Genomic DNA, 14,744 nt, shown 5'->3' on the forward strand with positions numbered 1-14,744 from the left:
ACCCATAGGGATGGTCATTGTGCTTCAGTGCAGGCAAAGAAATAGAGTTCTTGAGCACCAAACCCTGGCCCGGGGCTGAGCTTGTGGTCAGATGCTTATCCACAGGATTTGTGTTGGCAGCGTAGAAGGTGTAATAGGGCATGGAAATGCACTGTACTCTGTGTAATCATAGTTATCCTGCCCAGGACCTGTGCAAACCCTCCTGTGTGCCTCTGCAGTCAGACAGCCCTTTGCAGAGTAACATCCTGCTACAACACCAGGATAAAGCCGTGCTTCATACAAGAAGGAGGTGCCACCTCCCCTTTAAACACAACGTGGAGTTTTGCTAGCTGGAATTTGTTAGGAATCCCACTCAATAAGAGGCCCCAAAAGCTCTGAGTTTTTTGATCACACATTTGGAAAATAACCCTGGGGTTTGTGCAGAGCAGAGCCCAAGGGCAGCCTCAAGCTCTTAAGGGCAGATGGAGACTTTTGGGCCTGCCATGTGGGTTAGCACAGGCACAAAAAGCACTAAGCTGGTGGGAATGGTTGTTGTCATCTCCTGCAGAGAGGCTGGGGGTGGCGTCCTCAGCCTGCTCCGGCTGTTTCACAGGAGGAAATAAGTGCCAGCCACGGCAAATCCCTGCTGGAATGTAGGATGGAGCATCCGCCTGGCACAGGTGGTCTGTCCTGTGCAGTGTGGACCAGCCCCCTGGCCCGGGAATCCTCCTGCAGCTGTAGAAGGGCAGCAGGAGACATCAGGATATTGTCAAGGGATGTTCTGAGGAGGGCAGGAGCTTGCATGTGGCCTCAGTGCTGGAGATGGCAGGCACCGGGACACCCTTGGCATTGATGGATTGGGCAGAGCGGACCAGCAGAGAGAAGTGATCAGTGATTTCTGTTCTCTCGTGTTGATCTGTGCTGTAGCTGGAGTCCTTCAAGACCCAAGTGATGCGAGCCTGTTCCCCAGCAGCAGCAGGCAGCCCAGGGAAAGCCAACACGGAGCAGCAGGTGAGCTTGGATACCGGTGCATAGAGATGGTGCCCCCATCCTCCTGGCATGGCTTGAGTCGGTCACGGTGCCTGCTCCATGCACTAGTAGTGTCCAAGGCTCTCCAGGTCATAAGCTGTTCCACAGCTATATCAGGTTAATGACACTGCTCTTTGATATGAAGGAAACAGGGTCCTTTTTGTCCTCCCAGCCTGGATGGAGTCAGTGGACTCTAACAGGAGTCTGACATGGCTACCAGTGTACAGCAAGCCCCAGTCGTTGCTTGCTGGGACAATCTATGGTCCCTCAGGTGGAAAGGGTATTGATATAGTGTCTTGTTCTCCTCTTCCTTCTGCTTTGCCAGGTGATAGAGAAGGTCAGGCAGATCTGTGATGAGAGCCAACACAGTCACGAGAGAGAGAAGTGTCTGCAGGAGGAAATAAGCTCCAGGCTTGCAAAGGAAAAGGAAGTGTCTGCAAATGCTGAGGTGTTCAACAAGTCCCTGCAGGAGCTCCAGGTCAGTCTGTTCAACTGGTGATCAACTGGCAGGACACGAGCAGCACAGGGCATTTTTCTTGGCCTGAGGATAGGTCAGAGAAGAGAGGCTGTGTCTGGGCGCTAGCCAGTGTGCAGCTCTCCATATCCATGAGAATAGAGCCCCAAATGTGTGAGCTGGAAAGAAATATGAGGTGTTGCAGAAGCGTGTCTGCCCCTGGGCCTGCCAGGAGTCGTTCCCACCAAGGATATCACAGACTGGTTTGGGTTGGAAAAGACCTTAAAGCTCATCCAGTTCCAACCCCCTGCCACGGGCAGGGACACCTTCCACTAGAGCAGGTTGCTCCAAGCCCCTGTGTCCAACCTGGCCTTGAACACTGCCAGGGATGGGGCAGCCACAGCTTCTCTGGGCACCCTGTGCCAGCGCCTCAGCACCCTCACAGGGAAGAGCTTCTGCCTTATCTCCAACCTGAACTTCCCCTGTTTCAGTTTGAACCCATCACCCCTTGTCCTGTCACTGCAGTCCCTGATGAAGGTCCCTCTCCATCATCCTTGTAGCCCCCTTCAGACACTGGAAGCTGCTCTGAGGTCTCCACGCAGCTTCTCTTCTCCAGGCTGAGCAGCCCCAATGTTCTCAGCCTGTCTCCATACAGGAGGTGCTCCAGCCCCTGATCATCCTTGTGGCCTCCTCTGGACTTGCCCCAGCAGCTCCATGTCCTTCTTGTGTTGGGCACACCAGCACTGCACACAGTGGTGCAAGTCGGGTCTCACAGGAGCAGAGCAAAGGGGCAGGATCCCCTCCCTCGACCTGCTGCTCACACTCTGGGGGTGCAGCCCAGCACAGTGAAGCCGGGTCATGTTCAGTTCCTCATTGACCAACCCATATCAACCCAGGGCTTTGTCAGGGATGTTGTGTTCATTGCCGAGCCCCATTGATCCAGCTTAGTCACTGGGTGCGTTTGTTCCAGGCTTGCCTGAACAGCTCCTGCAGCAGTGCCAGCCTGCGAGGGGAGCTGGGGAAGCTGGAAGCAGTGCGCCTGGATCCTTCCATCTCCACTATTGGGATGGCAGCAGTGGAAATGGCACGTGTGCTCCTGTCCTGGCTGGAGGGAGCAGAGCAGCTCCTGGCTGGTGTGGGGATGGACCTGCACAAAGGTCTGTGTCCTGCTGGTGTCCCTGGGAACAAACCTGCTCCAGGTGGGATGTCCTAGCTAGCCTATAGAGGAGAGAAAGTCCAACATGAGCTGGGCTTGGGGGTGTCAGGCCCCCACGTTGGAGCAAATCTCAGGCAGTTTGGGCAACTAAGGAGCCAGCTCAGGCAGCGTTCATGCTCCTATTGCCTACCTCTGCAGCACTGGTCATCCATCTTGGTGTGATCTATCCCTACAAGGCTCTGCAATGTCTGCATGGGCAGACCCCATCTACCGCCATCATAGTTATGGCATCAAAGTGGGATTTGCCTTGGTGGCACATGGGAAATGCTTGTGCTGGCAGAGATTTGAATCCCTCATCTCTAGGCTCCACATTACTTTGTCTTCCCTTTCCTAGGCCCCTGTTGTGGGGTTGGGCAGAGCAATTGCATGGAATTTGTTAGGTGAATGGTGCATGGAAAACACAGCAGCTGTGGAAGGAAAAGACCTTTAAGCTCATCAAGTCCAACCTTTATCCCAGCACTGCCACGGCCACCACTAACCCATGTCACTGAGGGTTGTGAACACTTCCAGGGACAGTGACTCCACCACTGCCCTGAACAGCCTGTTCCAATCCTGAGCACCCTCTCACACAGCACAGATCTGTGTCTGTCACCCACATTGTGCTGTGGAGCATCGCAGCAGAGGAGTAATGCCTCTGACAGCAGTGTGGGACGGGGAGCATCGCTCCCATGGCAGCATCACCATGGGATGCCTGTGCTGCTTCACAGGGGTGCAGGACGTGCCATGTGCTGGGTGGCAGTGGAGTGGAGCTGGGTGGTGTTCCGTTGCTGAGGGTGCAGGAGGAGCTGTGAGCCTGCTGTGGGTACCAGAGTGGTGATTATAGCACCAGGAGCATCGTGCAGCAACAAGCCAGGCTTGGCTCTTGCAGAAGTGTTGGGCATAGAGAAGATGGGGTGACGCAGCAGGGTGGGTGACAGCGTGTGACAAGGAAAACAAGTCTTTGGGTGGGAACAGGCATCTGGGCTCTGTGCACAGCCAAGCTGCTTTCCAGCCATGTCTCAGCAATAGCAGCGATCTCCAGGGCTGGGAATGTGCTGCAGTTCCATAACTGCAGCAGGGAAACCCTCAGCTGGCCCCAGGAGCCTTTCCAAGGGGGTCTCTGAGCCTGAATCCCAGAGCAAGGGGCTATGAGGGGCTCCAGACTGCGGAGGGTCACTGGGTGCAAGGCACAGCCACTGCCCATGAGTCTCTCTCTGACACCAGCACATCCACTGCCCAAGCCTGGGAGGGAAACCCAGGTCCAGTGTGTTTCCTGGGTATCCCAATGAGCACAGGGAATGATTGTGTGGGAAGTTAGTACTGATCTCTTCTCCCTGCTGCCTATGGACCTCCATCACCAGGCAAGGGGATCAAGGGCCAGCAATGGCTGAAGTGAGTTTTGCAAGGGGGCGAGCAGCATCCCCAGGCCTCCGAGGATGCTCCAGGTCCTACCCATGGGCTGTGTGAGCATCTTGCACAGGTAGGCTCCCTTGGCTCTTGCAGGGCTGTTGGCTGCTCTTGGGACATTGGTGGAAACCAGTCAGGAAACCGCACGGAGGAATCAGACGTTACAGGTACAGACACATGTCCATAAACCAAGGTGATTTGGGATCTTTTTATCAGTGAACATGATGGTAAGTCCTAAGTAAGCTGGTGTGAGCTCTGAATTGGGAATGGGCAGTAGATGAGGTCTCCGCATCTGCAGTAAATACAAGGGAAGGGAGAAGATAGAGCCCAATGTCAGCATGTCGGTATCCCTAACGTGGTGAGGATGGAGGGTATATCCCTGTACGGAATTGTTTGTGAGTGAATAAGCAGGAGGCTTATGTCTTGCCCTGCTGCTAAGGTGCCTGCTCTAACACCTCGGTGTCTGCTGCGTCCCTGTAGGCACAATTAGAGACAGCCCAGGAGTCGCAGGCAGCTTTGCTGCAGGAGCACACGAAGGAGCTGGAAGAGAAACACGAGCAAGACCTGCAGATAAAAATCAAGCACGTTCTGCTGGAGAAGGACAAGGAGAGCAAAGAGGTACGGGGGCACTGGTATGTCTTAGGAAAATGACTGCTATGCAAGAAGAATAGGTGTCTGTAATAGTGTTGCCCAGCAAGAGGAAGTCTTTAGCCCCGAGCTGTCCGGATGCGGTCCCAAGAGCCCAAAGTACCCACTGGGAAGCACTGGGAAAAAGCAGATAGTGAGGAGCACGTTGAGCTCCTTGAGCTTAGGAAGGCATTGTGTTGTCTGTAGTAAATGGAATGCAAGCGCAGGTAGGCTTCCTTGCCAGCCCTTTGCTCCCTCCTTCTTCTGTGCTGGGCTGCTTTTAGGTCTGTTTTGGCTGGAAAAGTCTATCCCTGTGGGGTGGGGAACCCTGGTGGATTCCTGCTGGGTCACCCTCAGCCCAGGGAAGCCCAGCTCATCAAGTTGATGGTGCAGGCCATAGTGTTATCCCTAGCGTAACCTGGAGCTTTGCTGTGTCTTTATGGTGTGATGGGGACAGCATGTTCTGGTGGTCTTTAAGACAGTTTCTAAGGTGCTTCTGTGTCTGTCACCTCTGAAATTGCTGTTTCCCAGTGTTGGGTTCTCTAAGGAGCAGCTGCTCCTTCTTCACCTCTGCTTTACCTCTCCGTTGTCCCCTTCCTCATCATGTTGCCTTGTGTCCTGCTGAGCTTTTCCACTCTAACTTGCCCCTGCTCCAGGGCAGGGACGCTCCTGCCTGCTTTCCTCCTCGGGCTTGAGGTCTTTTGCCTGCTATATGGGTTATTTTCCTGTACTGAAACTGTGAGCTGTCAATTCCCAGCTCCTGGAGAGCGCTGTTGCCGCGGAGAAGAGCAAGTGCAGGCAATCCCTGGAGGAAGAACAGAAGAAGATCCAAGACCTGGAGAGCCACCTGAGGAGCATGGCTGAGGTCAGTGGTCTGCAGGGAAGGTAAAGCAGAACTACTCACCCTTGGAATACATCTGAAAGCGCTCTGTAGCATGCTGGGCCACTTGGTTAGGGGCTGTCAGTGGACTGTGGGTTCCCCCCTCCCCAAATACACCTCAATGCATATCTGCAGAGAGAAAGGTGGTTCCCTGCAAGCTTGGTACGTTCATTACTGCTCATCTCCTCGTGTAGGCTATAGAAAGGAAGTCAAAGGAACAGGAGGTTGCTGACTGCAAGCTGCAAGAAGCTGTGCAGAAGCTGGAGGAAACCACAGTGCGAGAGGTGGGTCCAACACCCTGTGTGCAGGCAGAGGACATGGCTGGATGTGGTTTCAGTGAAGGAGGCTTCTCCGGTCCCTGGTTGCAGGGTGCTGCAGCCTCCCCTATCCCTGAAATCCTTCCCTTCCCTCTGTCTTTCTGCCCACTAGCCAGGAGAGACGATGCGGATCATGATCCCAAAGGAAAACACGTGCAATGCTTCCAACCAGCATCACTCACCCTTGTTTCCTAGATGCTGTTACAGCAGCGGGTGCTGGCACAGGACGAGCAGCTAAGGACCCTTCAGGAGGAGAATGAGTTACAGAGGCAGAAACTGCAGGAAGAAATAGAGGGATATAAAGAGCAGAGCAAGCAGCACGCACTGACAGTTGTGGCTTTAGAGGAGAGGTTGCTGGAGGCCAAGGAGCAGCAGAAGACACTGGAGGAGGAACACACAGCACTTGTGAATAAAATGAAAGGTAGCTACTGCATGTGCACTGGGAACCTTCCTGGTTAACGTGAAACTCATAGAAAGGGAGTAGTACATTTGCTGCTATGGAAAGGGTCGTGTATGATATTGATTCAGGTTTGCCTATGGCAGAAAGAGCTCAGTGAAGTCCCTGAAGCAGCTGTGTCACAGGGAGTTGCTCTATATAGGTCTGTGGCTTTGGCGACTGTCAGTAGCATGTTGTGGTCATAGACAGGGCTTTCTCACTGGAGAAGGGCTCTTTGCCCTCTAAAGCAATGAGACTTTGGACTGCCCCCAAGCAGAAGAGATGCTGAGCAAGGAAGGATGTGAGGAACCGTCTAAGCACTGTTAGAACCAGGCCCTAGGAGGTACAATTTTCCAAAACTGACATTCCTCAGTCTTGAAAGGAGGAGGAACATCAGTTCCTCCTCCTTTCCATGAAGGAAAGGATGTGTGTGTCAGAAGCAAAGCAGGCCAAATGTGTGTGTTATGAAGCAGTAACTGGCCTTTGCTGCTGTGTCCTGCAGGATTTGGGGGTGACACTTGCCAGGCACCCTCGGGGGCTTGGCTGGAGGTTTGTCCTGCTGCAGAGTCACACGGTTGTCTGCGGTAAGCAGCGCTTGCTGGTGGTGGCCTTGTTCAGAGGGGCCTGGAGAAGAGCAGTTACCCCTAGGAGAGCTTAGGAGAAGCTGAGGGGGTGACTGCAGCTTGTCCTGAGCTCTGATTTGTCTGTGATTCTCTTCCTTAGGAAGCTCAGGGAGGAGCTGGTCATGGCACAAAACACGCTGCTGTCCAAGGAGGCTGCCATCTCTGTGCTAACCAAAGAGCTTGTGGAAACCAGAGCCAGGCTGACAGACATGAGAGGTGGGTGAGGCGTGGTTTCCATCTTCCCATCCCTCTTCTGAGCATTAGCAAGGTGGACTCATGCAAGTAATGGGAAATAGGTGTTGCCACACTCAAGCAACACTGTTGTGATCCATTCCCTTTGGGTTGGTGAGTTCCTCCCTGTCCTTGGCTAAGCAATAGTGGTGATGGTGGGTGAAGGTAAGAGGGTGGAGATGGGGTGGGCAAAACTGAGGCATCTTTCTCAAAACATCATTGGTGAGCTCCTTTGAGCCTAAGACACCCAAAGCCTTGCCTGGGACTCCTCAGTGAGCACCATATGCTTTAGGGAGGCTGTTGCTCTGCAATCTGAAGGGAAATAGCTATAGCAAGTGATTGCTCTGGCCTATGTCCATGCAAAGAGACTGGCTGTGCAGTGATTTAATAGAGCGAGGTCTAAGGGGACACGTCCATGAACATGGTTTCACCAAGAACTGCAGATCCCCCAGGGCTGGGCAATGAGACAGCCAGAAACCCCTAAAGCTGTTGTATCCCAGGGGAGCTGAGTGAGGAGCGGAAGGTGGAACTGGAGCAGAACCTGAGCCGGCTGAAACGCCAAGAGCAGGAACTGAACCTGCTCCGAGAGAAGCTCTCCCGGATGTCCAGCCTGGTGGAGAAGAAGGATCAAGCCCTGAAAGCAGCCACTGAGGAGTTAAGGTGCACGATGCTGTGACTGGATGCTTTGCAAAAGCTGTTCTGTAGATTACCAGCGGCTGATGGCATTTAGGTATCTCCCGAGATGCAAAAGGCACGTGGGAGTGAGAGCATTGGAATGGAGCAATGTTGTCTCTATGGAAGTGCCATGTGAACTGAAACAGGGCTTTAGTGGAGCTCGTGCTGGTGGACGTGTAACTAAGTCACTTGTAACTAAGTGAATGTTCCCACTCACACCATGGTAGTCATTGGTGGTGCTGCTCTCCGCAAGCTGTTTGGGCAGCCTTCATCTGTCAGTGTCCCACAATGGTCTTGTCTCTCGGCACAGGCAAGCCCAAGCCCACTGCCAGGAGCTGAAGGATGCCCAAGAATTGGCAGAGAAGCCGGAGGCTACTCCAGGAACGCCAGCACAGGCGGGAGAAGCTTCTGAGCAGGTAAGTGCACACAGAGGCTGCCGAGGTCTGGGTTTGCTGAGAGCAGTGATAGCACATGGTGTTTCTCAGCATCATAGAATCAATTCGGTTGAAAAAGACCTTCAAGATCATCAAGTCCAACTGCTCCCCAGCACTGCCAAGGCCACCACTAACCCATGGCATTGAGGCCTCGGCTACACGGGGTGTGAACACTTGCAGGGACGGTGACTCCAGCCCTGCCCTGGGCAGCCTGTTCCAATGCCTGAGCACCCTCTGGGGAAGGAATTGTTCCTCAGCTCCATCGAAACCTGCCCTGGTGCAGCTTGAGGCCATTTCCTCTTGTCCCATCCCTTGTTCCTTGGGAGCAGAGACTGACCCCACCTCACTACAACCGCCTGTCAGGTAGTCGTAGAGAGCCATAAGGTCTCTGGCCAACCTCACGCCTGCTCAGAGCTGGTGCAGGATCTCTGGCCACCCTTTCCCTCGTCAAGGGCTGCAGATGCTGCAGCTTTGCTGCTGGCTGATGAGCTGATGTTTGCACAGCACTTTGGAACCGGGAAGTGGTGTGTGTGTGTGCTAATGGTGCTATAATTGCCAATTAGAAGGGATAGCAGCGTGCATGTGGAATGATCTGCAAGCACTGCCTCCTGTTCCCTTGCTGAGCAGTAGATGCTGGCTCTATTCGTGACATCGCCGGTGCTAGGGAAGGGAAGAACAGAAAGGTGGTTTCAGCAGCAGATGGAGGGACTGTAGGAATTGTACATCCTGTACCACAGCAGTGGCAGACAGCATGCCAGCAGGGAAGGCTGGCAGTGTGGGGGCCAAGCAGTGACTCACAGCCAGCTGACAAGCAGGAGGTATCGCTGTCCTGTTCTGCACATGGTGATGGGGAGCGTTGGAGGTGTGGCCCAGCCTAAGCTGCGGTTCAGGAATAAGCCACCTCTCACTAAGCAGTACCACAAGCCAGCAGCAGCCAGACCCGAGCGGGCAGTTTAGAGCCATCAGTAGCCGTGTGCAGGGCACGACAAGCCTGCCCCGTCCCAGGTTTTGGATGTTCGTCATTGTGCCGCAAGCTGGATGGGGCTGCAATGGACAAATCACAGAATCACAGAATCAATTGGGTTGTAAAAGACCTTCAAGATCATCAAGTCCAACCATTCCCAGCACTGCCAAGGCCACCACTAACCCATGGCACTGAGGCCTCGGCTACACGGGGTGTGAACACTTGCAGGGACGGTGACTCCAGCACTGCCCTGGGCAGCCTGTTCCAATGCCTGAGCACCCTCTGGGGAAGGAATTGTTCCTCAGCTCCATCTAAACCTCCCCTGGGGCAGCTTGAGGCCATTTCCTCTTGTCCCATCCCTTGTTCCTTGGGAGCAGAGACCAGCCCCCTCCTGGCTCCATCCTCCTGTCAGGCAGTTGCAGAGAGCGATAAGGTCCCCCCTGAGCCTTCTCTTCGCCAGACTAAACCCCCCAGGTCCCTCAGCCGTTCCTCATCACACTTGTGCTCCAGGCCCTGCACCAGCTCCGGTGCCCTTCTCTGGCCCCGCTCCAGCACCTCAATGTCTCTCTTGCAGTGAGGGGCCCAGAACTGAAAGGCACGTGTCTGTGTGCATGGATCTAGTCTAAAAATGAATAATGCCCGAAGTGATGCATAAATGCAGGCTACAGAGTGGGTCGGGATTTGTGCCTGGAAGAAGGTAAAGGCAAATCCAAAGAGAGAAATGCTGCCAATGGCCATTCAGAGCTATGCACCATCCCTCTCCTGCCTCTCTGGAGCATTTTCAGGGCTTATGTCTCAGATGCTGCTCTTGTACCCACAAACCCACTGAGCGGGTGTAGGGTGAGAAGCTCTGTGCTTTGCTCTAAGTGACCGGTGCCATTCAGCATTTAAGCTGGGTTGAAGCTGAGCTCATGTTGAGTCAGGTCAGTGTGAGTGAGAACCGGCTGCTCTGCCTCTTCCAGGAGCCGGCGCTGGACCTGGCCAACCTCGGCATGAGATGCCGAGGCCTCAGGCATGAGGAGACGATTCAGCGCCAGAGAGAAGGCTTGGCCGAGCTCCGGGAGAGAGTGAAGGTGCTGGAGAAGAGGCAGTCCTCAGGTATGGGGAGATGCATCCATCTGGGAGGAGGCGGCTGGTGAAGGGGGTTAGAGGCAGAGATGGAAGCGAGCAGGCACCTGGCGATGAGCACACCCACTCTGTGCTTGGGTGCTGCTCTGCTCAAGGCGAGAGCAGTTATCACCCGTAGGAGCTGAGCCCTGGGTGTTGTGGTCTTGCAAGTGCTGGATGTTGTGAGAATCTTCTGCCTGCCCCAAATGCATTTTCTCTCAGTCCCTTTCCATCGTCTATATCCCTGTATTGAGAGCACTATGGTAAAGCAGCACTGCCTCTGTTAGGAGCTACAAGTAGAGGAGCTGTTTGTGGTGCGAGCTCTGAATGGTCATCTGCAAAATAGGCTGGGGAAACAGGGGCCAAACTCTGCAATAGCCGTGTCTGCAGGGAAAGCTGTCGCAGGCTCAACTCCAGAGCCCATGCATCTCTCCGTGCACAGTCACCGTAAGAGGAAACCTGGCAAGTCTCAAAAGCAGCTGAGATATGAAGCTTCAGCATGTCATACAGAGAGTGGGACAACTCAGTGGCTGTTCTTTTACCTCCAGCTACCATGATGAAGAGTTCAGAGCCAGTGGTGGTCCTCACAAGAGACTTAGCAGAGGAAATAGTCCAGAGAACAGGTCATGAGAAGGAACCCGCACCCGTGTCAGGACCAAATCTGCAGGCCAGCAAGGTAAGGAGGCAGTTTGTGGTTCATGGTGCCTGGGGCTGAGTCAGAAAAGTGTCCTCTGTAATAGGGAGAATTCGGCCTTCAAATATCCTAAGAAAGAAGCCAGAGGGGGAGAGATGGAGATGGAAAACCTGGCAGCATGTGAGATGCTCAGCCCAAAGCCAGGCATTCCATGGGCTCCATTGCTCTTTCCCTGTTTGTGCAGGTTCCTGGCTGTGTTGCTAATGGGGGCTCACACGGGGCAGCGAGCCGGGAGATGGGCGACATGACAGACTTTGGCGAGAAGATGGTACGTCAGTGGTGGACATGTTGAAATGGTGCCTGGTGCTTGAGGGTGTAGGTTGTCTTCAAACACGTTTCAGATGCAAGCGATGGGCATCCACAGGAACGTGGTCGAGGAGGAAGTGTGTATCACAGGAGGCACTGGGTGTCTGGCAGGACATCTTGGTACCCAGCATGTGCAATGGTGCCCCCCAAAGTCCTTGGGGGTGTTACCTTGGGCAGTGAAGGCTGATCTTCAAGGAGAGGTGGGGTTGGTGAGGTCTCAACCAGGGAAGCAAACAGACCTTTGCTAACCTAGATGCTTGCTAAATGATGTGAGAGAGGCTGAGGAGTGATGATGGATGCTGGAGGAGGTGTCTGTTCGTAGCGCAGCTGGTGTGTTATGCAAGGGGGTCTCTTCCCACAGAAAAGGGCAGGAAAATGTCCAGCAGGGAAAATGGATCATCTTGAAAAAAGGAAAAATCCAACCCCAAAGAGTTGTGCAACTGGGAATCAAATCCCAGCTGGCCGGAGCTGGGAATCGAATCCCAGGCTGGGATGTGCTCCAGTGTGGCATGTCACATCCTGAGTGCCTCCAAGCACACAGCCCAAAGGAACCACAGCCAGGAGTGGGTTTAGGAGCACTCAGCAAAGGTTGCAGAGGGGAAGCACACCCTGGAATGAAACACAAGGAAGCAAACAGCGTGTTCTGTGTGACACTGGCATCTCCTGAGCTGGGCAGGATGGAAGCAGATGGCTGAGCGGTGGGATGCAGTAGAGTGGAGGAGTTGGCAGGGCAAGGAAATAATGCACTCCCTGTTCTTCCTGCAGTACCTGGATGCAATCGGTGCCCTGGGAAGCCTGATGAAGGTGAAGGAGCTGTCGGGATTGCAGTCTTTGAAGCACCTTCCTCCAGAGGAGAGGGGAAAAGCAGAGCTGCAGAGACGGAAGGACCTGGAGCTGCTCTGTCATAAGATCAGGAACCTCAAGAGTCGCCTGGAAAGAAATGAGGAAAAGCTGAAAGAATACGAGGGCAGAGTGGAGCAGCTGAGGTACTGAGAGGCGAGGTGACCATTGCCAGCCATGGTCTGAGTGACACCTCGTCCTGGGGTGCCAAGGGACAGGGGGCTCAGGGAGAGGAGCGGTCTGGTGTCAATGGTGTTCGCATGAAGCAAGAGGTCTGTTAGTGCTGACACAGCCACCCAGAGCCCATTTCTGGGCTCATACGCTGAAGCCATGAAGAGGCAGCATCTTGGTCTCAACAAAGGTGGGAGCAGAGGGAGTTTTCTGTGGTGCAAGGAATCAGAGCAGGGAAAATGCCTGCTAAAGCACACGCAGGTCCTGGTGATGTGTTAGGCACTCTGATGTCCTTGAGCATCACACCATGGAGGGTGGGATGGTCCTAGAAGGGACTCCAGCGTGATATGGCTTTTCTCGGAAGCTCTTGCTCCCAGGCAGAGCCTGGCTTGAGGGGGGTTGATGCAGGTGACAACTTGTCCCCCCCATTGTGCACAGGCTGAACCAGGCGTCCCTGCAGAGGTGCCAGGAGGAGGTGTCCAAGCTAGAAGAGGAAGCCTATAGGGAGGCAGAAGAGAAGGCTCTGCTGCAGGAGGCTCTGGAGAGGACACAGCTCCAGCTGAACCAGGAGAAGAGGCAGCAGCGAGCAGCCAAGCTACACAAAGGGAAAACACGGGAGCAGGTGAGCAAGGCCCATGAGGACAACTGGAGCCAAAGGTCCCAGCGCCTGAGTGTTCAAAGGCAGGTCACGGTGGCCAGCAAACACCTCCAAGCTCAGTGAGGTGCTCTGATGAAAGAGGCAGGTGTGAGGGATGCACAGCCCAGCCAGAACACTCCACTGTTGGTAAGATGCCCAAGGCAAGCCCTGCAGGTAGAAGGGATGTGACACTGGTGTTATCCAGAGCCTTGCAGAGGGTGGGAAGGTGCGATGCTCTCTGGTCACTCAGTTGCACACAACAGAGGTAAGGAGGGTGAGTGAGCTGTGCACTGCCTCAGATATCTCCCCTCATGGGTGCAGATACATGATGTTGCACACTGAAATGAGCACTCTGGAGGCGTTTGGTGAATGAAGAGTGAGGGTTGGGGTGAGAGATCCATGGGGCTGAAAGGTGTGAGAGTGTTGTTGGCTCTGGGGATGCCTCTCTTGTGTGGGACACCTCACAGGGTGCTTGCTGCAGCCAGGAAGTTCACAGCAGAAGCTGTGAGCCCTATGTGCTTCCCTAGCTCCTGTGATCCGTTAGGAATGCATGTTGTTCAGGCTGCCGGGTACCACAGGTGGCTGTGCCCTGCTGCAACCCCAGCTGGGCAGATGCCAAGCCAAGAGCTGGATGCTCCATGTGATACCCAACTCCTCCACCTCATGCAGCATCCCTCAGAGACCTGGGATTCTGTGCTCCATCTGACCATCCTAAGAGGTTGGACATCCCAGGGTCCCACTGCTTACCTGCATGCAGCATTCCCACTGCTGGAGATGGAGGGCAACGTGCGTGTAGCTGTGTTGAGGGATCTGGGCCATGAACGTGGTGTTGATGTCTCTCTGTTCTGCAGCCTGGAGCCAAGAAGCCTTTCTGCTCAGGCAAGCTGAAGGCCAAAGAGCACACAGCAGAAGCTGTCAAGATGGGAAGTGCGTAGGAGAGGCACCACATGGGCCTTTGGTAGGTGAAGGTCTGCAGTGGGAGAGGGTCATCATGCTGTGGACTCCCTAATGTCAGATGTGGTACAAGGCATTTTGAGGAGCCCCTGTTGGAATCCCATAGCTCCAGGGCATGCTGGTGTGTAGGACCTTATTTTCCTGCAGCACGGGTCCCATGGTGTGTGATGGGATCTATGGCAGTAGAAAAGGTGGTGTGGATATAACCTATTGTATAGATTGTGTGTGTATAGACATGTGTGTGTGAATAGAGCCCAGTGTATAGACTACATGAGTGAAGTCAGCCGTGTGGGTCCTTGTCCTGTTGCTGCTGAAGCAGCCCTGCTGCATGGCCACATTGTCCCATGCACTTCCACTTGCTGTGTCCTCCTGTGGTGCCATGGGGAGCAGGAGCATCAGGCACGATGCAGAATGGAATCACAGGAGTGCATCACTGACCAGAGCACAGTGAGTGCCCCTGTACCAGTGGAAGGGAAGAAGAGGAGCAGCCCCTGGTTTCCAAGGAGCGGTGGTGTTCTGGGGGAAATTGGGCCGCTCCAGCACTCGTTGGCCCTGTGGCCGCTTTGCTTTGCTCAGAGCAGCCTATGCAGAGTCCTCTGCAGAGCTTTCCAGCCAAGGATAACGTGGATGTGAGCACAGCCTCTTTGGGGTTTTGTTGGTATTTGTAATAGAAGTCAAAGGTTGGGAAGCAGCACAGAGGGGCTGTGGCAGGAACTGTAGCATTTGTGGATGTGCTGTTGGGCACCCATGGGCACACCGTGGCTGATGACTAATTTCTGGTGTA

The 14,744-nt window shown here is 54.3% G+C and overlaps 1 protein-coding gene across 15 annotated transcripts in view; it reads left to right on the forward strand.

Annotated features, from left to right (window-relative positions):
• Positions 1-14,744, forward strand: part of LOC115617329 (EF-hand domain-containing protein D2) — a 29,519-nt gene that overhangs the window by 9,594 nt on the left and 5,181 nt on the right. For 7 of the 15 annotated variants that reach the window (XR_003994565.1, XR_003994567.1, XR_003994568.1 and 4 more), the window contains 18 exons: positions 907-990; positions 1,334-1,486; positions 2,433-2,619; positions 4,161-4,231; positions 4,545-4,682; positions 5,449-5,556; positions 5,766-5,855; positions 6,084-6,309; positions 6,827-6,908; positions 7,048-7,163; positions 7,679-7,838; positions 8,164-8,269; positions 10,214-10,349; positions 10,907-11,034; positions 11,237-11,320; positions 12,124-12,344; positions 12,808-12,991; positions 13,858-13,964. Coding sequence is in view for 4 of the 15 variants with exons in the window: in XM_030507670.1 (XP_030363530.1) it covers positions 907-990; positions 1,334-1,486; positions 2,433-2,619; positions 4,161-4,231; positions 4,545-4,682; positions 5,449-5,556; positions 5,766-5,855; positions 6,084-6,309; positions 6,827-6,908; positions 7,048-7,163; positions 7,679-7,838; positions 8,164-8,269; positions 10,214-10,349; positions 10,907-11,034; positions 11,237-11,320; positions 12,124-12,344; positions 12,808-12,991; positions 13,858-13,941 (2,358 nt within the window). In the remaining 11 variants the exon portion in view is untranslated. Of the gene's footprint in view, positions 1-906; positions 991-1,333; positions 1,487-2,432; positions 2,620-4,160; positions 4,232-4,544; positions 4,683-5,448; positions 5,557-5,765; positions 5,856-6,083; positions 6,310-6,826; positions 6,909-7,047; positions 7,164-7,678; positions 7,839-8,163; positions 8,270-10,213; positions 10,350-10,645; positions 10,821-10,906; positions 11,035-11,236; positions 11,321-12,123; positions 12,345-12,807; positions 12,992-13,730; positions 14,244-14,744 lie in introns of those variants that run through there. The other 8 variants (XR_003994570.1, XM_030507670.1, XR_003994566.1 and 5 more) reach the window with 8 other exon arrangements.

This window comes from Strigops habroptila, chromosome 16 (assembly GCF_004027225.2).
Source record: "Strigops habroptila isolate Jane chromosome 16, bStrHab1.2.pri, whole genome shotgun sequence".
Classification (NCBI taxonomy): Eukaryota; Metazoa; Chordata; class Aves; order Psittaciformes; family Psittacidae; genus Strigops; species Strigops habroptila.